General features: G+C 42.2%; 1 protein-coding gene across 1 annotated transcript; it reads left to right on the forward strand.

The window, feature by feature from the left end:
* Positions 1-1,584: 1,584 nt before the first annotated feature.
* LOC106676975 (uncharacterized) lies at positions 1,585-25,287 on the forward strand. The gene is made up of 4 exons (XM_076877112.1): positions 1,585-1,808; positions 9,102-9,317; positions 11,160-11,411; positions 23,847-25,287. Exons 1-4 carry the CDS (start codon positions 1,646-1,648, stop codon positions 24,998-25,000), a joined length of 1,785 nt encoding a protein of 594 aa, XP_076733227.1. The 5' UTR covers positions 1,585-1,645; the 3' UTR covers positions 25,001-25,287.
* The last annotated feature ends 437 nt before the right edge of the window (positions 25,288-25,724 follow it).

Consider the following 25,724-nt stretch of genomic DNA (forward strand, 5'->3'; position numbering starts at 1 on the left):
CAACAGAGGGGCAGCCGCGCCACTGTCCCAGAAAGAGCTGAGGAGAGTCTCAGATGAGGGTTCACTCAGCAGCCGCGGAGCAGAAGCCAGGGGGGGTTGCAGTGACGCGCCCGTGAGCTCCGCCGGCAGCCAGCCGTGCCTGAGTGACCGAGCCCCAGGCCGAGAGGCCGGTGGCACCCCACCTCCGAAGTGGCCCGAGCGAGCCCCAGGCTCCAGGCCCCGATAAGCGGCCGCCAAGGAGTGAGCCGGTGTGTACCTGGACGCCCACCCCCGGACACAAAGAACCACCAACGCACCGATGTCTGAGGGAGTCCGCCACTGGCAGGGGAAGTGGGGGTGGGGGGAGATAGGCCTCCAAACCTTGGAGGGCCTAAGATGTCCCCAGAGAGGTGGCGTCTGATACCCAACCTGACATATAGACACAGACATACAGGCACACACAGACACAAACATCCATTCCCACCCTCATGCTCTCATATGCACTTACTCCACACTCAACCAACGTGGAGACAGACATAAAGAGACGCTGTACAAACGATCACACTCCCCAAGCATACTCTACGAACCGGGTCTAGGTACCCTTGCCCCTGGAGGGGGGAACTGCACCCAGACCCAGGTGGTGTTACCCTTTTCCCTGCGGTGGGGAGAGGCAGACCGCACCTTCATTGCTGAGGCTGCACCACTGAGCTGGGGTCCGTGTCGTGGTGGTAAACCCCTGTTGTGACTGTGGTTTTACATCTCCTATAAATACTACAAGATTTTTATTCTATTGTATATAGTATTTTATTTTATTCTAGTCTATTGTGTACAGTACCTTATTCTTATTCTTATTCTTAACATCTTATCCTATTCCAGTGTTTTCTAATTTTTGCTGTGTAACTTTCTGCTGTAACAAAAGAAATTTCCCACATGTGGGACTCGTAAAGGTTATCTTATCTGATGTTATCTCTTATCTTATCACCCAGGACTGACCTGATGTATTAAATGCACTGAAAAAGTAAAAAAAAACCCAAAAAAAAACATGACCCTCACAGTGCTCACCAGCTGGCCCAGATGGGCGTAGGCACAATTGAGCAGTTATATCATGGCATCCTCAGCCTCGAGGTGGGGCTGGTAACAAACTGAAGGAGATCCTGATGTGGCCTAACTATAGGGCGGAGCTGGTTGAGGATGAGTCTTTCCAGGCTCTAAATGTATGTAGTTTATTTATATTAATGTATTTGTATATTGTTATTTCACTCCCACTTCATGGACCGTATCAGAGAAATCGGGAGACCCTCGTTTATTAAAAAGATTTTATATAATTGTTTTTAGAGTGACTATAATCAATGAAGGGATTATTCTTTGTTCTGTAAAATGATTAATGCTGGATCAAACTAAAGGGTTTTACAATAAATCAAACTTAAATCAAAGTATTTTCTTCTTTCTTTATTCCAGGATATCACTAATAATCTCATGGCAAAATTGCAGTTTTCTGCAAAGTACCAGACTTTATGTTGGACTGGACTGACCTGATGAGGGCAGTATTACGCCCTTGATACCTATAAAAGAGCAATAAAAGAAGAATAGCGGCAATGGCGCCATTGAGAGATCCCGAGTTAAGTTTGAAGACGTTGGTTTGGCGGTATCGGTTGTTGTTGCAATAATGTCTTCAGTTCAGCATCTGAGAGAGTTCATCAAGGAGAGATTAAATGCTGCTACAGAAGAAATCTTCTCAGAGTTTGAAAAAACGATCGTCCGGTATGAGGAGGAGATCCGTCAGCTAAGACTGCTTAATATCAGACCCGGGATAAAGTCACACAATACAGGTGTGTAAATTTGTGGAGGCGTGGGGGGTTGCGGGATTGTGTGATTTACTTGGGCATGATCTAAATGCTTTGCATAAATGCATTGATCTAAACTAGTAATACACCCCAGTAAAGTGTATGCAGCTATATCTGTGCAGTGTTGAGAAGGTTACTCTTAAAATGTTTTCTACTACAGATTACAAATAAATGGCCCAAATGTAGTTTGAAATGTATTTTGTTAAGTTACTCAATGTGAATAATGTATTCTGAATACTTTGGTTTGGATTACTTGATATATTTTCCATTCTTTTTACAACTACATGAATGCACTATTGTCATGTGAATTATTGCTATTACTGAAGGCTACTAGCCACCTGTTACGCTCCTGTTTAGCCCCTAATCTCCTGAGTATGTTCAGCTGGTGCTAATTGGCCCCACCTAGTCTGGTGTTGATAAAAGCATACCTGAGGCAGGCTTTCAGGAAGCTCACTAGTCTTTGCCTTGGTAGCCATTTTAGCCAACCTGCTATGCCAATTTGAGATAAAACCTCTATCTCACTAACACTCTGGTATTCATCTCCTTTTTACTGTTGCGGCTTTTGAGCCGGTTTTCTGAGAGTCCATCCTACCTGACGAATCATCGTACCCATTGTTTCTGCGCATGCGCACAATACGAAATAAAGTTGCGAGCCGTCTTACCTTTGTGAAAATCAGCTAGAAAAATACTCTGACTGATAAAATTCAGTGCCAAACCATCCTGCCTTTGTGAATGTGACCTACAAGCATACTTTAACAGCTAAATTAAGTGGCAAATCGTCTTACCTTTGTTAATCTGAGCTAGAAACATACTCTGACTGGTAAAATCAAGTGCCACACCATGATACCTTTGTGACTGTGACCTACAACCATACTTTAATGTGTAAAATGTAGTGGCAAACCATCCTGGGCTTATGAATATGAGCTACAAGTATACTCTGATGGGCAAAGTTAAGTGGCAAACCGTCATACCTACTTAAATTTGTGGTGAAATTACTCTGTGAAAGCAGAAATGTGCACAAACTACTTAAGGTAGGACGTTTTGCCAAAGTAGGATGGTTTGTCAGAACACCGTAATGTCGTATAGAAAAAATATTCCCACCAAGCACACTCACCAATATTTTGTTTTCGAACTCCATTGCAGTTATTTCACACATTAAACCTTTGATAGAAAATAATAAATCAAAAGTAAACTGCAATAAATTACAGGTAGCAGTAAAACTAATTCTTTTATGCTACGTCCACACCAACATGGGTATTTTTCTATGCATTTGGTCCTTTCGTCCGCACGTAAACAGCGTTTCGAATCACCAAAAAGGTTGGAGAAAACTCAGTTTTTGCATTTACCTGTGATCGACGAATACGGAGTTCATCGCACAATGTCAGAGATGTGTGCCTTTCACATCACGCTGTGCGACATGTTATTGTTTACATGAGATTAATTTCTGCAATGGCAGATTCAAAATACTGTTAATCTTACTATCTGTAGTTTTTACACACTTGCATATACACAAGCAGCTATTGTCCCTCCATTTAGAAAGGTGGAGGTGTCATGGTGTAATTATTTTACGTGTAGTTTTTCTTTTCCCCTGTGTAATAATAGTCAACATTGCTATCAAAAAGTGGGTTCAAAAACATAAACAACTGTGGGATACTGTTTGTGCATGATTTGGACAGCCTAGCGCATCCTCCCGATGCAGGGGAAACAAATTCTGTTGGGGGTACCTACTGTAGGAGCCATATGAGTTGTTCCTTTTTTGACTAAGTGGGTTGGTTTAAATGGACTCACTGTATTGGTGCACGGGTGTGGGGCGTGTCTCATGGGCAGTGTTGGGAAGGTTACTTTTAAAATGTATTCCGTTACAGAATACATGCCCCAAAATGTATTCTGTAACGTATTCCGTTACAGAATAAATCACATTGCTGTGTGATTTATTACTATTACTGAAGGTCCGCGACTCCGAACTGTAGTAAAGGGACCTCTGACTAATACGGCGGGGTCCCTGTCGGCTCGTAGCCGAAAAATAGCTTTACTTTGTTGTGTGGGTCAATTTTTCTTGCGAGAGACAGAGAGGCGTTGAAAGACTGCTCCAACGGAACTTATTGTTTTCGGAGGAAAACACGAACACGGTGTACAGTCGAGTCTTAATAGCTTACTTACAACTGGGCTCGTCAGGCACTCTTCTTGGCTGCAGTGGTTATTATTATATTTACATGTTTCCTCGACGACAACTCGTACCTTTCCACTCGCCTTTTTCTCCCTCCTCGCGCTCACAGACACATAACGTGGATGGCAGTGCATTCTCCCTGCAACACGTACTATACTGCCCATGATGCTGCATTCTTTAGAGCTATGCTTGTAGCATTCTGCCTGTTAGCTTAGCACAACAACGAAAAGGCGCTCTCTCTCACCCAGGAAACACACAGTCGCAGAGAGAGAGAGAGCGTCACCCTGTAACCATGGCAACCGTAACGCTGCCGCCTGGAACGAAAGAACGTAGCTGTCAAACAAAACCCAAACAGTCCTGACCCGCGACAAAATGAAACAGGAAAGTACCGCAGTGTAATCCATTTATTTCAACAAAGTAACTGTATTCTGAATACCACCTTTTTAAACGGTAACTGTAACGGAATACAGTTACTCATATTTTGTATTCTAAATACGTAACGGCGGTACATGTATTCCGTTACTCCCCAACACTGCTCATGGGTGTGGTAGATGATAAATGTGGTTGCACTCACCTGTTCACAGCACCTGATGTTGATGAGCAGAAAGGTAGGGTGAGCATGAGGCAAAACTTTCTGTTGATCGCAGCTTGAGCGCAGCTTGAATGATCTTGATGTATTTTAACTGGAACTGAATGGTTTTTGTATATTTGTGCACTAATTGATGCCATGAACCAGGTTGTAATTTGACATAGTAGTTAGTGCAGTTATTGGAGAGTTGCAGTTATTTGTTTGTGCAGTCTGTGCATTTGTTTAATAGTTAATCCCATGTGCTGATTTATATATTGGACAGTTGCATGTGGAATAAAAGGAGCAAATGGTACAGAAGTGTATTTTATGCGTTTATTGTTGCGCGTCATCTGTGTCCTCATGTTTAGCCTGCCGCGGCCATAGGTTGGAGGAGCCGCAATACCTACCTTGGCACATGTGCAGGTGAAGCCAAAGGCACGCTATGCTTCATCATATTTTCTAGTCTTTGGCTTTGAAGGAAGTTGGTTTGGAAACATATTCGGCGATGCTTCAACCTCTGCTTTGTGTTTTGTGTGGGAGCCCAGTCAAAAAAACCTGTCCGTTATTCTAGCAGTGTCCAAGCATTCTTTTCCTTTTTTTTTTTTTTTTTTTTTTTTTTTTTCCTTTTAACATTCCCCCTGCAATGGCTCTGCGCCCCCCACTTTGGGAACCCCTGTAGTAGGCTAACGTTGTGCAATGTGACGAAATATATCTGATGATGAAATTAAAACATCTATCGTTTTGAATTTCAATTCAATTTTATTTATATAGCGCCAAATCACAACATAAGTCGCCTCAAGGCGCTTCATAGATACAGAGAAAAAACCCAACAATCATATGACCCCCCCTATGAGCAAGCACTTTGGCAACAGTGGGAAGGAAAAACTCCCTTTTAACAGGAAGAAACCTCCGGCAGAACCAGGCTCAGGGAGGGGCGGCCATCTGCTGCGACCGGTTGGGGTGAGAGAAGGAAGACAGGATAAAAGACATGCTGTGGAAGAGAGACAGAGGTTAATAACAGATATGATTCAATGCAGAGAGGTCTGTTAATACATAGTGAGTGAGAAAGGTGACTGGAAAGGAAAAACTCAATGCATCATGGGAATCCCCCGGCAGCCTATGTCTATTGCAGCATAACTAGGGGAGGATTCAGGGTCACCTGGTCCAGCCCTAACTATATGCTTTAGAAAAAAGGAAAGTTTTAAGCCTAATCTTAAAAGTAGAGATAGTGTCTGTCTCCCGAATCCAAACTGGAAGCTGGTTCCACAGAAGAGGGGCTTGAAAACTGAAGGCTCTCCCTCCCATTCTACTTTTAAATACTCTAGGAACAACAAGTAGGCCTGCAGAGCAAGAGCGAAGTGCTCTAATAGGGCGATATGGTACTACAAGGTCATTGAGATAAGATGGGGCCTGATTATTTAAGACCTTGTATGTGAGGAGCAGGATTTTGAATTCAATTCTGGATTTAACAGGAAGCCAATGAAGGGAAGCCAAAACAGGAGAAATATGCTCTCTCTTTCTAGTCGCTGTCAGTACTCTTGCTGCAGCATTTTGGATTAGCTGAAGGCTTTTCAGTGAGTTTTTTGGACATCCTGATAATAATGAATTACAGTCGTCCAGCCTGGAAGTAATAAATGCATGAACTAGTTTTTCAGCGTCACTCTGAGACAGTATATTTCTAATTTTAGAGATGTTGCGCAAATGGAAGAACGCAGTCTTACATATTTGTTTAATATGTGCATTGAAGGACATGTCCTGGTCAAAAATGACTCCAAGGTTCCTCAGAGCGTTACTGGAGGCCAAGGTAATGCCATCCAGAGTAAGAATCTGGTTAGATACCATATTTCTAGGCTTTTCAGGGCCGAGTACAATAACCTCAGTTTTATCTGAATTAAGAAGCAGAAAGTTAGCGGCCATCCAGGTCTTTATGTCTTTAAGACATTCCTGCAGTTTAACTAATTGGTGTGTGTTATCTGGCTTCATGGACAGATAGAGCTGGGTGTCATCTGCATAGCAGTGAAAATGTATGCTATGTCTTCTAATGATACTGCCTAAGGGAAGCATGTATAATGTAAACAGAATTGGTCCTAGCACTGAACCCTGTGGAACTCCATAATTAACCTCAGTGTGTGAAGAGGACTCTCCATTTACATGCACAAACTGGAGTCTATTAGATAGATATGATACAAACCACTGCAGTGCAGTACCTGTAACACCTACAGCATGTTCTAATCGCTCTAATAGGATATTATGGTCGACAGTATCGAATGCTGCACTAAGGTCTAGCAGGACAAGCACAGAGAGGAGTCCACTGTCAGAGGCCATAAGAAGATCATTTGTAACCTTCACTAAAGCTGTTTCTGTGCTGTGATGAGCTCTGAAACCTGACTGAAACTCTTCAAATAAACCATTCCTCTGCAGATGATCTGTTAGCTGTTTGACAACTACTCTTTCGAGGATTTTTGATATGAAAGGAAGGTTGGAGATTGGCCTATAATTAGCTAAGACTGCTGGGTCTAGAGATGGCTTTTTGAGTAAAGGTTTAACTACAGCCAGCTTGAAGGCCTGTGGTACATAGCCGATCATTAGAGATAGGTTGATCATATTTAAGATCGAAGAATTAATTAATGGCAGGACTTCTTTGAGCAGTTTTGTAGGAATGGGGTCTAAAAGACACGTTGATGGTTTGGAGGAAGTAATTATTGAAGTTAACTCAGAAAGATCAATTGGAGAAAAAGAGTCTAACTTAACATCAATGGTACTAAGAGTAGCTGTAGATAATATTACATCTGTGGGATGATTACTGGTAATTTTTTCTCTAATGATAAAAATTTTATTTGTGAAGAAGTTCATGAAGTCATTACTAGTTAACGTTAAAGGGATGGTTGGCTCAAAAGAGCTCTGACTTTTTGTCAGCCTGGCTACAGTGCTGAAGAGAAACCTGGGGTTGTTCTTATTTTCTTCAATCAGTGATGAATAGTAAGATGTTCTGGCTTTGCGGAGGGCTTTCTTATAAAGCAGCAAACTATTTCTCCAGGCTAAATGATGATCCTCTAGATTTGTGACACGCCATTTCCTCTCCAGATTACGAGTCATCTGCTTTAGGCTACGTGTTTGAGAATTATACCACGGAGTCAGGTACTTCTGATTTGAGGCCTTAGTTTTCACAGGAGCTACAGTATCCAGAGTCGTACGTAGTGAGGAGGTGAAATTATTAACAAGATGATCGACCTCTGTTGGGGTAGCGTTCAGATAGCTGCTCTGCTCTATGTTGGTACAGGGCATTGAAGATGATAACAGTGGGTGGATTATATTCTTAAACTTAGTTACAGCGCTTTCAGAAAGACATCTACTTTGATAAAGTCTACTCTCCACCGCTGTGTAATCAATTATTGTAAATGTAAATGTTATCAGGAAATGATCAGACAGGAGAGGGTTTTCAGGAAACACTGTTAAATGTTCAGTTTCTATGCCATATGTTAAAACAAGATCTAGAGTGTGATTAAAGTGGTGGGTGGGTTCTTTTACATTTTGAGAGAAACCAATTGAGTCTAATAACAGATTAAACGCCATGTTGAGGCTGTCATTTTTAGCATCTACATGGATGTTAAAATCACCCACAATAATTATTTTATCTGAGCTGAGAACTAAATCAGATAAAAAGTCTGAGAAATCAGACAGAAACTCTGTGTAAGGCCCAGGTGGACGATAGATGATAACAAGTAAGACTGGTTTCTGAGTTTTACAGCTGGGGTGGACAATGTTAAGCATCAGGCTTGACACACTATTGTTTGTTTTGTGGTGTCGCAAAACACATTTACAGCAATATTTTTTCATTGGTTTCTTCACTGGCTATCAATCAAGATGAGGCAGAACCTGGTAGCTCCAAACAGAAGGACCAGCCAAAACAAATTGAGGATGTTATTCCTAAACCAGGGGCTCCCCCTGTAGGATGGACATTGTTTGGTTATGCTAAATCTTACATGGATTAGAAAACTCAAACGCAAATTATGCCGCAAAGCGGTCTCCACCACCGACTCGAACACGACATTTCTGTTCGACCACCAATCATTTGAAAGGTTGTGGAGAGAGTTTATAGATGAGAAGCAAAAAAGAGCTGTCAGGTGCTCAAAATAAACCTTAGACTCAAGTGTAAGAACAAGCGGCCGTTACAACTTATATCTAAAAATATATGGTTTAATGCGTTGGTCAAAACACAAAGACTTCCAGTCTGCCGTCTTAAAGTACTTTAAGCTTTCATGATCATATTCAGATCATGCTACTGTTCGTTCGTTTGTTTGTTTATTCACATTGTGTGATGATCACTGGCACTCGCATCTAAAAATTACTCTGTACGGTTATCAACATCACCCAATGAACACATGACTATGAGTGAATGTTTCTGTGGCAGCATCTGCAAGAATGCAAGAGCCCTTGAAACCATAAGCTAAATTCTCAATAGGTGACCCCTTTTAATCCTTCTTGATCTTTATTATTATCACATTCGTCACTATTTTCTTGTGTCCCTTTGTTGAACACGAAGGTCTGGATGATCAGCAGGTCAGTGACCAGGAAAGGAGCTCCAGTCTGGACCAGCAGAACACAGAGCCTTCAAAGATTAAAGAGGAACAGGAGGAAATCTCCATCAGTGGGGAAGGAGAGCAGCTTGAACTGAAGCAGGAAGCTGAAGGGATTCATGTCTGGACCGGAGAACGGCTGGATTTGTTGTGCAATCCTGGAGTAAAGCTGACCAGAATAGGTATGTAAAAGTGTCATATACAGATTTCATAATATAGAAATGAATAGGACTCATCAAAATGTCACAAAGACACATGGCGTGCATTACCGCCTGGGATACTGCCTCACTGAAGACATGTTTTCTGTTAGCACAGTAAAATAAAACCTGGATTTCAAATCTTCTGTTTAATAAAAAACAAAAAATTCCACCAGATTTAAGTCATGTTAGTCCAGAACTGTACACAGTATGTAGAAAAATGTTGAGACGATGAAAACTGGATTATTGGCCACAAGGACCAAGTTGGAGTGGCAAGCTGTATGCCTCATAAATGATGACTTTCTGCATGTAGACAGAAATCTCCACTGTTCACTGCATGAGAGAGAATATTTGAATATTGCTCACATATAGAATAGAATTCAAGTTTGTCATTGCACATGTCACAGGTACAAGGCAACAAAATGCAGTTTGCATCCATCCAGAAGTGCTTTAGCCATGATATAGATATATTACAAATAGATATTAGCAATAATATAGATATGTGAGTATATTACAGAAATGGGTCTATTATGGTATGTTATAATGTACACGGTATGAAGTATGTTATGAATATGCTATATCTATAAGTATGTACAGGCTGTAGTGAGTACAAGCTATGAACAGGATATAAATATAAAAAACTATACAGAAATATGAGATATACAGAAATGTGAACTATGCAGGTTATAAACAGTTGTAGATTTAAAAAATTATCTTATTGTACAGAATGACTATTTACACAGAATTATACAGTAGTGCAGTTAAGATAAGTGAGGGTGTGGATAATTTCTACAGAGGCTATATAAAGTGCTAGTGGTTGTGAGTGGTGGTTCAGTGTGTGTGTGTGTGTGTGTGTCCAGTCCATGTGTTAACGTGGGTCAGATGTCAGGAGGCAGAGTTCAGGAGTCTGACAGCTGTGGGGAAGAAGCTGTTCCGGTACCTGGTGGTCTTAGTCCGGAGGCTCCTGTAGTGCCTCCCAGAGGGCAGGAGGGTGAAGAGTCCATGTAATGGGTGACTGGGGTCTTTGATGGATTTTCCCAGTCATTTTCAGACACCGCGTCCTGTAGATGTCCTTTATGGCAGGAAGTGGTGCTCCGGCGATGCGCTGGGCAGTTTTCATGACCCTCTGCAACGCCTTCTGGTCCGAGACAGAGCAGTTCCCGTACCAGACTGTTATACAGTTGGTCAGGATGCTCTTGATGGTGCAGCGATAGAAGTTCACCAGGATGTCTGAGGACAGGTGGTTCTTCCTCAGAGTCCTCAAGAAGAAGAGGCGCTGGTGAGCCTTCTTGACCAGCTTGGAGCAGTTGGTCGTCCAGATGAGATCCTCGGAGATGTGGACTCCCAGGAACTTGAAGCTGCTCACACGCTCCACAGCCGTCCCCTTAATGTGGATGGGTGGATGTGGGTCAGCATTCCTCCTGTAGTCCACGATGAGCCCCTTGGTCTTCTCAGTGTTAAGCAGCCGGTTGTTTGTGTCGCACCACTCAGCCAGACGATCTACCTCCTCCCTGTAGGCGGCCTCACCGTTGTCACTGATTAGGCCAATCACCGTGGTGTCATCTGCAAACTTAATGATGGTGTTAGAACCACCAGCAGGTCTGCAGTCGTGGGTGAAGAGGGAGTAGAGGAAAGGGCTCATCAAACAGCCTTGTGGTACACCGGTGTTCATTGTGATTGTAGTTGAGCAGTGGTTATCCACCTGGACATGTTGGCGGCAGTTGGTCAGGAAGTCCAGTAACCATTTGCACATGAGGGAACTGATGCCCAGGTCTGAGAGACCTGCTCACAGTGTAACTTTTTTTCTTGTGTGTTGTGTCCATCAAGACCTCCCACAGCAACGTGATTGTAAGGAAAATGAGGAACTGGATGACCCGCAGGTATGTAGCCAGGAGAGGAACTCCAGTTTGGACCAGCAGGACACAGATCCTCCACAGATTAAAGAGGAACAGGAGGAAATCTCCATCAATCATGAAGAAGAGCAGCTTGCACTGAAGCAGGAAACCAAAAGCGGCATCATCTGGACCGTGCAGCAGCTGGGCATCATGTGGAACCCTGAAGTAAAGTTGCACAGAATAGGTATGCAAAACCTTAATAGATCTAATTCACGTTGGGTCCTAATGAGACCTCAGAGATATGTTATAGAGGCACATGACAAATCTAAGGACAAACTGCAACAAGGAAACTGACGTAATATTCTAAGAGCCAAAATGTCTAGCCCTCACAGTGTCGCCCTTGTCAGGACTGTCCTAAGTTGGAAATAATACAGTTGAGTACAAGAGAGAGGAAGACACCCTACAATGAGTTGAAACATTGTTCCTGCATATACATTTTTGTCATTCATATTGTCACGTTGTTTGTCCCTCACGAATTGCAGTCATCACTCCTTCTGCCACATTTTTCAAGTGACCTATATTTGATATCAACATGTGAAGAAAAAAAAAAACAAAAAAAAAAAAACAAAACCTTAAATTATGCTTTTGGTGTGCCACCTCTGTTTTCAGTAGCCCGCATATGTCCACCCATATGAACAAAATTCGAGAGACACCCCTATACATTATGACCGAGTACATCCACTGGACCTTTTGTGGATAACATAATTATCCCCATTAGGACTGAACAATCAGTTTAAAATATTGATTTGAAACTGAGCTTTTAACAAACCACACAACAATATGGTAGTTGTGCCCTTGTGCCATGTGTTTCTGGTTCTTTCTTTTTCTGTCCCTTTGGATTCCAGCACAAGGCCTGTGCAGTGATGTTATTGGTGGATTTCCTGATTGTGTGGCCAATCCATCATCACTTTCTTTCAGAACTGGTATTGCTATTGGTTCCTGGTTTGTTCTTGACTACATTTTTTTTTCTTTTTTTTTCTTTTTTTTTTTTTTTTTTTAATCTTCCCTGGCCACTGGATACAGTGTATTTGCTGCAAGCAGATGTTGATTAATGTCTATAACATCTGCTTGCTCCATGTTTATGAACTATAGAGATGTATAGGTTTGACCCTGATTTTAAAAATGCTCCGCTTGGTGGAATTTCTGACCTCTTGAGTTTCAAACATCTTTTTAACTTCTGTTTCTTTTTTCTTTCTTTTTTATAATATAATATACACCAACAAGTGGCCACCTGTAAATAAAACATACAAACAGATTTTAAGAGAATGCTAAGTGCCTTAACAGTACTGACCTTATAAAAGCATACAAGAGAAGAAAATGTACAAACAGGTTCCATTGCACTAAGAATCATGAAACACTCATTCCTTGTGTGAGGTGATATGGCATTATTAAAGAAAAGTCTCTCATATCCTATTAAAAAAAACAAAAACAAAACAACTCCCACTATGATTTGTGCATAAATGATTCTTCAGTTTGTCTAACATGGCCTCCTTCACTCGGTTAATTTCTATTTTATTCATATAGGGAAATACAGTGGGATGCAAAAGTTTGGGCAACCTTGTTAATAGTCATTATATTCCTGTATAAATCGTTGGTTGTTACAATAAAAAAATGTCAGTTAAATATATCATATGGGAGACACACAGTGATATTGAAGTGAAATGAAATTTATTGGATTTACAGAAAGTGTGCAATAATTGTTAAACAAAATCAGGCAGGTGCATAAATTTGGGCACCACAAAAAAGGACATGAAATCAACATTTTGTGGATCTGCCTTTTGCAGAAATTACAGCCTCTAAATGCTTCCTGTAGGTTCCAATGAGAGTCTGGATTGTGGTTGAAGGTGATTTGGACCATTCCCCTTTACAAAACATCTCTAGTTCATTCAGGTTTGGCTTCCGAGCATGGACAGCTCTCTTTAACTCACACTCCAGATTTTCAGTAATTTTCAGGTCTGTGGACTGAGATGGCCATTCCACAACGTTGTACTTGTTCCTCTGCATGAAAGCCTTAGTGGATTTTGAGTAGTGTTTCGGGTCGTTGTCGTGTTGAAAGATCCAGCCCCGGCGCAGCTTCAGCTTTGTCACTGATTCCTGGACATTGGTCTCAAAGATGTCTTTGAGACCTTTTTTCAAAAAGGTCTCAAAGACTTTAGAGTCAGACCTGTTACAGATTGTCAACTTTTCCTTAATGTCAGGTGTGTTTCCAGAACCACTAAAAACTGCTGTAATCAAACCTATACTGAAAAGGGACAATCTTGACAAGACACAAATGAAAAACTACAGGCCGATCTCAAATCTCCCATTTTTAAGTAAGATCATTGAAAAAGCAGTTTCTCAACAGCTCAATTACTTAAAACAGAATAACTGCTATGATGCCTTCCAGTCAGGTTTTAGACAGAACCACAGCACTGAAACCGCTCTGACAAAAGTGTTTAATGACATATGTCTGAACACAGACAGTGGAAAAATGTCAGTCTTAGTTTTACTGGATCTCAGTGCAGCATTTGATACAGTTGACCACAACATATTACTCAAACGACTGGAGAACTGGGCAGGTCTTTCAGGAACTGTACTAAACTGGTTCAAAACATACTTAGAAAACAGGAAATACTTTGTATCAATAGGTAACGTCACATCTGAGCAGACTAGTATCACATGTGGAGTTCCCCAAGGTTCCATCTTGGGACCCCCTCTGTTTAACATTTACATGCTCCCACTGGCACAGATTATAAAGAACAACAAAATAAACTACCACAGCTATGCAGATGACACACAAATATATATCTGGCCTATAAAGCTCTGAATGGTTTAGGACCAAAATACATCAGTGACCTCCTAACCCAGTATGAACCTTCCAGATCCCTCAGGTCATCTGGATCTGGTCTCTTATCAGTTCCCAGAGTCAGAACCAGACACGGAGAAGCTGCATTCAGCTTTTATGCTCCTTATATCTGGAACAAACTCCCAGAAAGCCTCAGATCAGCTGAAACACTCAGTTTATTTAAATGCAAGTTGAAGACTCACCTATTCTCAGCTGCATTTGAATAAAGCACCAAATCCACACTTTTAAGCTTAAATTTCAAAACTTTAACTACTGATCTTATCTATTTCTAATTTTATCTGTTTTGATTTTATATACTGTTTTGTTTGTTTGTTAATTAGTTAAGCTTAAATTTCAAAACTTACATTAACTACTGATCTTATCTAGTTCTAATTTTATCTGTTTTGATTTTACATACTGTTTTGTTTGTTAAGTGGGTTAGAGCTCTGGGTAGCTCCCCAACTGGGTCTAGAGAGTATTTTAAATTCAGGGAATTTAAAATAGAAAGTAGCTCGTCCACAGAAGGACTGGTAGCTCCCCTTACGATAAGGGTTCAGATCGCGCGAACAGGTGTGAAATGTGTGTGTTTAGTTTTGTTTGTTTGCTTGTTTTAATCAATTTTAAATCATACTTTTTATTTGTTTTTGTTTCTAATGTCTCTGTAAAGCACTTTGAATCACCTTGTTGTTGAATTGTGCTATACAAATAAATTTGCCTTGCCTTGCCTACAGGATCTGCTGATACTGAGTGGAATCCATGTGTCCCTCAACTTTGACAAGATTCCCAGTCCGTGCATAACACCTCTTGTTATGCCCAAATAGCTCATTTTTAGTTTCATCAGCCCACAGCACCTTATTCCAGAATGAAGCTGGCTTGTCCAAATGTGCTTTAGCATACCTCAAGCGGCTCTGTTTGCGCTGTGGGTGGAGAAAAGGCTTCCTCTGCATCACTCTTGCATACAGCATCTCCTTGTGTAAAGTGCCTGAAATGGTTGAACGATGCACAGTGACTCCATCTGCTGCAAGATGATGTTGTAGGTCTTTGGTGCTGGTCTGTGTGTTGACTCGGAATGTTCTCACCAATCGTCGCTTCTGTCTATCCGAGATTTTTCTTGGTCTGCCACTTTGAGCCTTAACTTGAACTGGGCCTGTGGTCTTCCATTTTCTCAATATGTTCCTAACTGTGGAAACGGACAGCTTAAATCTCTGAGACAACTTTCTGTATCCTTCTCCTAAACCATGATGGTGAACAGTCTTTGTCTTCAGGTCATTTGAGAGTAGACCCCCATGTTGCTACTCTTCAGAGAAAATTAAAAAAGGGGAGGGAAACTTACAATTGACCCCCTTAAATACTATTTCTCATTATTGGATTCACCTGTAAATGTAGGTCAGGGGTCACTGAGCTTACTAAGCCAATTTGAGTTCCAATAATTAGTTCTAAAGGTTTTGGAATCAATAAAATGACAACAGTGCCAAAATTTATGCACCTGCCTGATTTTGTTTAAACAATTATTGCACGAGGCAGGGCTGCCCACTCTCCCCTTCACTGTTTGCAATTTCTATTGAACCACTAGCAGCAGCAATTAGACAGAATTCAGTAATTAAGGGCATAAAATGCAAGAACGTGGAACTTAAAATCAGCCTTTATACAGATGTGTTACTTTCTCTCCAAAACTCACAAACCAATATCTCTGGCGTGATTGAATTGATAAAGTCTTGCAAGAATATCAGATTACTCAATTAACTGGCCAAAATCTACAGTCCTTCCGATTAATTGCTCCTTCCATTATTATTCTTCTACACCACTGCAATCGGGGAAATATAAAATATTCAGGTATTAACGTTTTTCCCAAGCTTACAGATCTAACTAAATTAAACCATATCCCACTTTTAAACAAAGTAGAAGGTGATATGGCTAGGTGGAAATGTCTACCCATATCACTCATGGGAAGGGTTGCCGCTATTAAAAATGATGGTCTTACCAAAAATAAATTATTTATTCTCAATGATCCCAACTAAACCACCACAAGATTGGGTCAGGTCTCTAGATTCATGTATGTCCAAATTCCTTTGGAAAAATAAACCCCCACGTATAAGCTTAAAAACACTACAAAAGACCAAGGATAAAGGAGGATTAGAACTACCTAACTTTCAGCACTACTTCTTCAGTTTATCTCAGGATGGCTAAAACATACCTTCTTAGACGAACCTTGTCTAGATGTAGAACAAGCACTTTGCAATAATCTAGAGATTTCAGACCTAACATTTATCAGCTCAAATATCCAACGACATGAATGCGTCTGCATCAGCTCTTCTCTGACAGCATGGTGGGAGTTTCTAAAATTGACGGCGTCTTCATTAATCCCATGCAAACGTACACCTATTTGGAACAACCCTGACATATTACAAAACAATAATATGATAAACTTCTCAGATTGGAGTGGTAAAGGAATCAAATACTTAGAACATATATTAGAAGGAACAGAATTTATTCCATTTGACAGACTAGTTACACAATATGGGATCAACAAGAAAAGCTTTTTAGAATATCAACAAATTAAATCCATAGTAAAAAAGAAATTCAAACCGGGTCAAGTTGAACTAAAAACACCACCAAGTGTGGTTCAATTTCTTACTCTTAAAACCCTCAAATTACTTTCCAAAATATACAGAATGCTTTCTAAAACAGATGAATCAATATCACTTCCTATTGCAAAATGGGAAGCGGATTTATCAGTTAACTTAGACCAAAACTTCTGGTCTCATATATACTTAACAACCTTTCATTTAATTAGAAATCCCAGTCTTCAATTAATTCAATACAAAATATTACATAGAGTGCACTATACAGGTCATCGGATGTCATAGTTTGGTCCCACATTCGCTGTTGTGATTGGTGTGGGGGTAGCGACAGGCTTGGGGCGTCGGGGGATTCCCCAGGAGCATCTTCCTTGGAGGGCTCAACCCGGGGTTGCGGTCATGGCCTGTTTAGGGCTCTGTTGGCTCTTAGGCGACGGTTTCCTCGTGGCTGCGTGCAGCGGGGCTAGGGGAGGGTCTGTGCTGACGGACGTGGGTTACTGACCTGGTAGCCTGGCTGCCCTTGGGTGGGTCCAGGATGGGCATGAGGTTCTCGGGGTGCTCAGTCTGTGGGCTGGGGCCCTGGCTGGGCCTTGGGGGCTTGGGTCCTGGTTGGTGTGTTGCTGGGGTTGTGGGCGGGTGGGTGTATGGGAGCCCAGCCCTGGCGCAGGGTGCTGCCAGTGCATCGAGCCACCTGGGGGGCTCTTCAACTGGTGGGGGAGATTGTCACATCTTGCAGGAGGTCTCCTCTCTTCAGGAACTCACTCTGCAGGAGGGGGAGATATAGGAGAGATGGAGGAAGATCTCAGCCTGAGTGTCTATTGTCTTGTGTAGTCTGGAAGATGAGTGGATGACGGGGTGGGTGCAGTTTTCTGTGGTGGGGTCGGGTGGGCTGTCCCGGGCTCTGTGGGGCTGGGCGGCACTGCTGAACTGGGCCCCGGTCCGGATGGGCCTGGGCCCCCTTTCCCTGGCGGGTTGCGGGGAGGCATCTCCCCCTCTGTCCCCTTCTGGCCTCCTGTGTCTCAATTTTATCCCACAACTTAGACATTCACATTACTCACACTCTCATTACACATACATATAGGATCTTGGGTGTACATCAGGGTGTACAACCTCACCCCTGGCGTCGTTGCCTACCTCTCAATTTTAAATACACATAGACATTGAAGGCTATCGGGGGGCTATGCGCTTTCCTGCTGCTCTCTGGCAGGTAGCTCCATGCCCTCCTGGGTTTTAAATGCACCTTAGAACACACATGCATCAACACTACATATGAGCGGGCGGAGCGAGGCTTGGAGTCTTCACACACCCCCGTTCTCTGCGGCCTTTTGGAACGTGGGGGCCAGGAGGAGGAGTTGGCCATCCGATTGGGTTCTGGAATGTGGGGCCTCCGTGCTGCTGCCGAGTCAGGGCAGTCTGCTTCTCTCCACCCCAGGGAAAACTGTAACACTACCTAGGTTTGGGTGCAGTTTCCCCCTCCAGGGGCAAGGGTACCAAGACCTGGGGCTTAGAGTACCCTTGGGGAGTGTGATTGTGTGTATAGTGTCTCTCTATGTCTGTTTCCATGTTGGGTGAGTGTGGAGTAAGTGCATATGAGAGCATGAGGGTGGAAATGGATGTTTGTATCTGTGTGTGCCTGTTTGTCTGTGTCTATATGTCAGGTTGGGTATCAGACGCCACCTCTCTAGGGACATCTCAGGCCCTCCAAGGTATGGAGGCCTATCTCCCCCCACCACTTCCCCTGCCAGTGGCAGACGCCCTCAGACATCTGTGCATTGGTGGTTCTTTGTGTCCGGGGATGGGCGTCCAGGTACACACCGGCTCACTCCTAGTGGCTGTTTGTCGGGGCCTGAGGCTCGCTTGGGCCACTTCGTGGGTGGGGTGCCCCCGGCCTCTCGGCCTGGGGCTCGGTCCACTCTGTCACAGATGGCTGCCGGCGGAGCTCACGGCACGTCACTGCAACTCCCCGTGGCATCTGCTCTGCGGCTGCTGAGTGACCCCTCATGGGGGGGCTCTCCTCAGCTCTTTCTGCAATAGTGCCGCGGCTGCCCCTCTGTTGGTCTTCCTTGGTCTCTTGTGTTCTGAGGGCCTCTGGATGCCTCAAGTTTTGATCTCCTCCATACCTGCTTTATGCCCTGGAGGACAGGGCTGTGGCTGAGCAGCTGTTGCTCTCAGTCCCCAAATCACGGTTGAAACTGAGAGGAGACAGAGTGTCACCCTTTTTAACTGAGTAGTCCAAATACAGTCAAATCCACAGTAATCTGTCATACAAAGTCAACGAAAAAAACAATATTTGAGAATCTACTCTTGTTGGGTTCAGTTAGGATCGTAAGGAGACTGGCAGTGGTAACTCAACTTAAAGACGGAATATCCCTCCACTCAGAATGAGACACTGACAACAACTTAAAGGGAGAAAAGTGATTTGAGTGTATTCAACATTTAAATGCTCCAAAAATAGACATGAACAAAAAATTTAGACCATTTCAAACATGTAAATCTCAACAATGTACAATATATCACTTAAAGTGTCCATAAATGTATCAGGTAGGCTGTCCATTTCAGTTCAGTGCACTTAGTATTCAGTGTTCTTAGTAAGTGTTAACTGTCTTTAGTCACAGTTTTGCTTTTTGATGCATCAGTTTTTTTGTGTTAAGTGGAATCAGATCTGACCCAAAAAAAGAAAAAAGTAACAACATAAAGTGTCCTGAGATCTCAGAAAAAAAACGTTAATCCAAAAAAAATTGCAAATCGTTGTATCCTACCACCCTCCAAGGAAACAGGTGGCCTTCAGAGTGAGAACATCCTTTCTAGGCACCTCCAGTGGCATCCAGTCCTTAGATGGCACCGCTCGGTCCTTGCAGCAGATTTCTACCACGTTAAAAAAAAAAAAAAAAAACAGCCAGGATATTCTTCATAGAAAACATTAATTCCGTAGTGCAACACGTTACAAGACTGAATATCCACATAGCTTTGCGCATCTAGCTCCGTGCAGGCGGATGCAGTGAAAGAAAGTCACCACGCACGCGCTATGGTGCATTCACGGTACATGGGAAAACTCGGCATTTAACAAAACAGTAACACTTCAAATTAGAATAAAAACAGAATACAATTGGCAATAAAATAACCATGGGTTACACGAGCATTCTCTATTGTGGCTCCTAAGCTTTGGAATAATCTTCCTCTTCACATTAGGCAATCGACATCAGTGATGGTTTTTAAATCCAGATTGAAAATGCATTTTTATTCACTGGCTTTTGATTCAGTGGTTGACTGACTTGTATTTTATTGTTTTCGCTATGTTTATTATTTTATCGTATTTATTATTCTTATGGTATCTATGTTTCTGTTGTTCAGCACTTTGGTCAGCCTTGTGTGTTTTTAAAGTGCTATATAAATAAACAATGATGATGATGCTCCGTGGCTGCTGAGTGACCCCTCATGGGGGGCTCTCCTCAGCTCTTTCTGGGATAGTGCTGCGGCTGCCCCTCTGTTGGTCTTCCCTGGTCTCTTGTGTTCTGAGGGCCTCTGGAGTCTTGATCTCCTCCATACCTGCTTCATGCCCTGGAGGACGGGGCTGTGGCTCCCCACACCCACTAGCAGATCATTACATAAAGGAACCTTTTAAATACAAGCGTGCTCATGCTCACAGGTGTACACACGGGTACTCACACACACCAACTACACCCTTTTTGGCTCCTACCTCAAAGCACAGTGTGCGCTGTCGATCTTACGTGCTGCACGATAATGTTTAATATTTAGTATTTACTGTTATATTCCCATAGATCAGACTTTCCCAAAGTGTGTGGCCTGCCCCCTAGCGGGTGCGCAGAGCCATGGCGCGGGATGAAAAGGGGGGGTGGGGGAGAAACAACGCTTGGACACTGCTAGCACGGGCGCCTACAGAAACTCAAAGCAGGAGATGAAGCATAGCTGAATATGTTTCCAAACCAACTTCATTCTAAGCCAGAGACTAGTAAATATGGTGAAGCATATCTTCCCTTTGGCTTCACCTGCACAAGTGCCAAGGTAGGCCTCCTCAGCAGAATTGCTTTTTCCCTTCGTCGGGAGCAGCGGTGGGGTGTTTAAATCACAGACAAACAGTATCCCATATTCGTGATTTTTAGTTCACAAACACTTGTAATGACTAACTATTCCTGACATTTTGGAGATATACATACTATACTATACTTTATACAGTAAAGTTACAGTAATATCAGGCTGATCCTGCCACGATTTGTTCCCCCGGTTCAAATCACGGACAAACAGTATCCCAGTTTGTTTTTAAACCTATTTTGTACAGAGGCATTTTTTTGAAAAATGTATTGATAGCAATGTTGAATATTATTACAGAGGAAAAAAACAACTACACGTAAAATAATCACATTGTGACACCTCTGCCTTTGTAAATGGAGGGACAGTAACTGCGTGTAAAACCTGCAGATAGTCAGATTAATAGTATTTCGTCTCTATCTGCCATTCTGCAATTCATCTCATGTAAACAACGTGGCGCACATACCTTTGACGTTGCGTGACGAACTCTGTATTCCTCGTCCACACGTAAACGCAAAAAAGGAGTTTGAAAAAAATCTCAGTTTTTGGTGATTCGAAACGCCGTTTACATGTGGACAAAACAGCTGCGTTTTCAAAAATACCCGTGTAGGTGCGGACGTAGCGTAAATTAGTTGGTAGTTTATTTTCTTACTACCTGTAATTTATTGCAGATTACTTGTATTTGCTTAATTGTTTACTAAATGTTTGAGGTGTGAAATAAACCGTAATGGAGCAAAATATGGGTGTGTGTGGTTGGAGGATGTGTTAGTGCGTGCATGCGGGGGGGGGGCGCGAACATTTTTCTTGTAAAACAAAAGGGGACCCAGCAAAAAAAGTTTGGGAACCACTGCCATTTTTCTTTCTCAACAGGTGATCCAGGTGATTGATAGATGTATTTTTTGTCTGCTTATTTTGTTTTTTGTTTTTTGCCCTTTATCACCGTTCCTCTTCCCTGCTATTTTTCTTTCCCTCTTTCTTTCTCCCCTTTCTTTTCCCCAGTCAAGTCTGTCCCGTATTTAGCAAGTGAAAATAAAATAAAATAAACAAAAGGTGAATCAAATAGACCATTACGGCAAGACTGGGATGGTCCATTTGGTAAATTAAATCCGTTGGGCAGCTTTCTTCACTTTTAGACAATAATTCTGATGGCAAAAGAGCCAAACGGGACAGGCAACCCCCCCCCCCCCCCCCCCCAAAAAAAATCAAAACAATTATTGCACTTTCTGTAAATCCAATGAACTTCAATTCACTTCTCAAATATCACTGTCTCCTATATGATATATTTAACTGAGAATTTTTTATTGTAACAAACAACGATTTATACAGGAAAATAATGACTATTAACAAGGTTGCTCAAACTTTTGCATCCCACTGTAATCCCAACAACAGTGTCCTGAAGGGGGTTTATACTGTAAGGTAGGGCTGCCACGACTTGTCGACTAGTCACGATTACGTCGACTATCAAAATCAAATGGTAAATGGCCTGTATTTGTATAGCGCTTGACTAGTCCCTATTGACCCCAAAGCGCTTTACACATCCAGTCATCCACCCATTCACACACACATTCACACACTGGTGATGGCAAGCTACATTGTAGCCACAGCCACCCTGGGGCGCACTGACAGAGGCGAGGCTGCCGGACACTGGCACCACCAGGACCTCTGACCACCACCAGTAGGCAACGGGTGAAGTGTCTCGCCTAAGGACACAACGGCCGAGACTGTCCAAGCTGGGGCTCTAACTGGCAACCTTCTGATTACAAGGCGAACTCCCAACTCTTGAGCCACGAAATCAAATCCTTCAGAGGCTGCATTTGTAGGCCGATTGCGTTACAGCGACTCGACGAAGGCTGTCCAAATTCAAAGAATCCTCCAACTGTGGCCGGCAAATGTCCTTCATTTCCAGATTTGAAGGATGGGTCGGGTGTATCCTTCGCTGCCCAACCTATCCCAGGATTCATAGCGTGGCCCAGCCAATTCCAGTTTCCAACAATGGCAGCAGCTTCTTAGTTTTAATATTACCTTTATTACTCCTTCTGAAGCTCAATAAGGATAAAACTGAAATCCTCCTTATTGGCACCAAATCCAACCTTTTGAAGGCAAACCACTTCTGACTCACTATCGATAACTCCAGTTTTCCCTTCTCCTCAGGTTAAGAGCCTTGGTGTCATCCTAGACTGTTCACTTTCCTATAAATCTCACATCAATAATCTCACCTGTTCTGCCTATTTCCATCTACGCAACATTAACAGATTTCGTCCTTCTCTTGTCACCCAGTCTACATCCATTCTTGCCCAGTCTTGTTACCTCCCGCACTGACTACTACAACTCTCTCTTGCATGGTCTCCCCCAAAAATCCCTCCGTAAGATTCAACTGGTTCAGAACTCTGCTGCTCACATTATCACCAGAACTGCCTCCTACCAGCACATCACCCCTGTTCTTCAGGAACTTCACTGACTCCCAGTGAAATTCTGGATATTCCACAAGCTTCTTCTGCTCATCTTCAAGGCCATTCATAACCTCGCACCTCCTTACCTTTCTGACCTGTTAACCACTACCTTTTCTGTCCGCTCACTTCAATCTTCTTCTTCTATCCAGCTTTCTGTGCCTTCCTTCCGCCTCACCATGATGGGAAGCAGAGCTTTTAGCTGAACTCTATACCCCCAGGTATAAGAAAGATTGGTTCTCTCACCCAGTTTAAATCTCAATGAGCCTAATCAGGGCCACCTGATCCAGCCATAAATGTATGCTTTATCAAAAAGGAAAATTTTTTTAAGCCTAATATTTTTTTTATTTTTTTATTTTTTTAAAAAGAGTGTCTGTTTTCCGAATCCAAACTGGCAGCTTTTTCCACAGAAGAGGGACCTGAAAGCTGAAGGCTCTACCTCCCATTCTCCCCAACTTTAAGGCAATGAATGGTTAATCTAAACGATAAATAAATCCTGAAGTGAGTGTCCTGTAAAGTTTTTGAATAATTTTAAGCAAACTTTTAAATGTTTTGTGCACTTTGATAACAAAATTTAAGAGATACCACTTTGTGTGTGTGTGTGTGTGTGTGTGTGTGTGTCTTTATTTTCTCATCGTAGATGATCTGTCTAAGCCATATGCTTAATGGTTAAGCTTACCTTGTAATTTCTCAAATGTATGTTTTTTGATATGTCCCTTAAGATTTTCCACAACATGACTGTAAGGACGAGGATGGGCTCACAACTCAGCAGGTCTGTAACCAGGAGAAGAACTCCAGTCTACACCAGGAGGATCCTTCACAGATTAAAGAGGAACAGGAGGAACTCTGTACCACTGAAGTGGAAAAAACGGTTGTTCTAAAGCAGGAGACTGAAACTTTTCCTGCTCGTGAAGAAAGTGGCCACAGTGAACCAGAACCAAGCAGTGACCAGCTCCATTCTCACAAATCTCCTGACGCAGATCAGGATGAAATCAAGGATGGTAACTCGCACAGAAATGAGTGGGAGCAAATCGTATCAGGCCCGAGTGTTCAAAATTCCGAGACAGCACATTTATGTAGCACCTGTGGGAAAAGATTTTTTTGGAAGTCAAAGTTAACTAGACACATGCAAATTCACACAGGTGAGAAACCACATTCTTGCAGCACCTGTGGGAAAACGTTTAATCAGAAAAGCCATTTGAAAGTACACATGGAATTCCATGCAAATGAAAAACGATATTCCTGTAGCACTTGTGGGAAAAGATTTTATATAAAATCAAATTTGAGAAGCCACATGCGAATTCACACAGTTGAGAAGCCATATTCTTGTACCATTTGTGGGAAAAGATTTAGGTGGACGTCAGATTTGAGTAGACACATCAGAATTCACACAGGTGAGAAGCCACATTCTTGTAGCACCTGTGGGAAGAGATTTAGTTTGAAACACATTTTGAATATGCACATGCAAATTCACACAGGTGAGAAGCCACATTGTTGTTGCACCTGTGGGAAAAGATTTACTACGACGGGTCAGTTGAAGAGACACATGCGAATTCACACAGGTGATAAGCCACATTGTTGTTGCACCTTTGGGAAAGGATTTACTCAGAGGGGTCAGTTGAAGAGACACATGCGAATTCACACAGGTGAGAAGCCACATTGTTGTGGCACCTGTGGGAAAAGATTTACTACGAAGGGTCAGTTGAAGATACATATGCGAATTCACACAGGTGAGAAGCCACATTGTTGTTCCACCTGTGGGAAAAGGTTTATTCAGAGGGGTCAGTTAAAGACACACATGCGAATTCACACAGGTGAGAAGCCACATTCTTGTAGCAATCTAGAAAAGATTCAGGTAGAGGGAAACTTGAAATAACACATGCCAGTTCACAAAAGTGAGAAACCACACTGTTTCAGCACCTGTGTGAAACATTTTAGTTCTCCAGTACAGTTGAAAATGCAATTAGGAAAAGATGCTACATGCTAAGTTTCATTCTTAGAAAATGGTGGTGGTAGAACACATAAACAGTGTTTGGGTCATTGAAAACTGAAAATTTAAAAAGGCTTTCGGAAGCTCAGTTTCTGTTTTGACACATGGACAAGACAAAGTTTGTCTTGCACCATAAAATGTTTGCACCATTATCACCTTTTTCTGACATTGTTTTATAGGCTTTGTCTTTGCTGAAGTTTCTTCATTTTCTTTGGCATGGCCTCGACAGTGCTTGAGATATTTTTAGTGTCTTGATGTAAAAATAACTATTTCTCCAAAACGCACTTGGAAATATCAGTTTAAAAAAAAAAAACTACCCATGTAGTAGTTGGATTGACATTATGGCAAGTGCTTTTCAGATGGAAAGAGAATATTTTAGGGAATGACAATGTTGACAAGTTGATCTGTTCTCAAATTGTCTGTGATCCATATTTTAAGCTCATTTATTATTTATATTTATAACATAACTTATGGACTGTGTCATTTTAACAGTGTTGTGTTCCATTTTGACATTAAACAATCCAGTTTAAGATTGTAGATAATTCAGTTTAAAGATAAAATATTGATAATTATATAATAAAGGAGGAGGAGCTGGTGACTCATCTCCCAT

This window comes from Maylandia zebra, linkage group LG18 (genome assembly GCF_041146795.1).
Source record: "Maylandia zebra isolate NMK-2024a linkage group LG18, Mzebra_GT3a, whole genome shotgun sequence".
NCBI lineage: Eukaryota > Metazoa > Chordata > Actinopteri > Cichliformes > Cichlidae > Maylandia > Maylandia zebra.

Excerpts from the sequence above, each read along its gene's own strand:
- LOC106676975 (XM_076877112.1), top strand. The coding sequence starts at position 1,646 with ATGTCTTCAGTTCAGCATCTGAGAGAGTTCATCAAGGAGAGATTAAAT. Across the intron at positions 1,809-9,101 it reads GATAAAGTCACACAATACAG|GTCTGGATGATCAGCAGGTC; the intron begins GTGTGTAAATTT and ends TTGAACACGAAG. Across the intron at positions 11,412-23,846 it reads AGTAAAGTTGCACAGAATAG|ATTTTCCACAACATGACTGT; the intron begins GTATGCAAAACC and ends ATGTCCCTTAAG.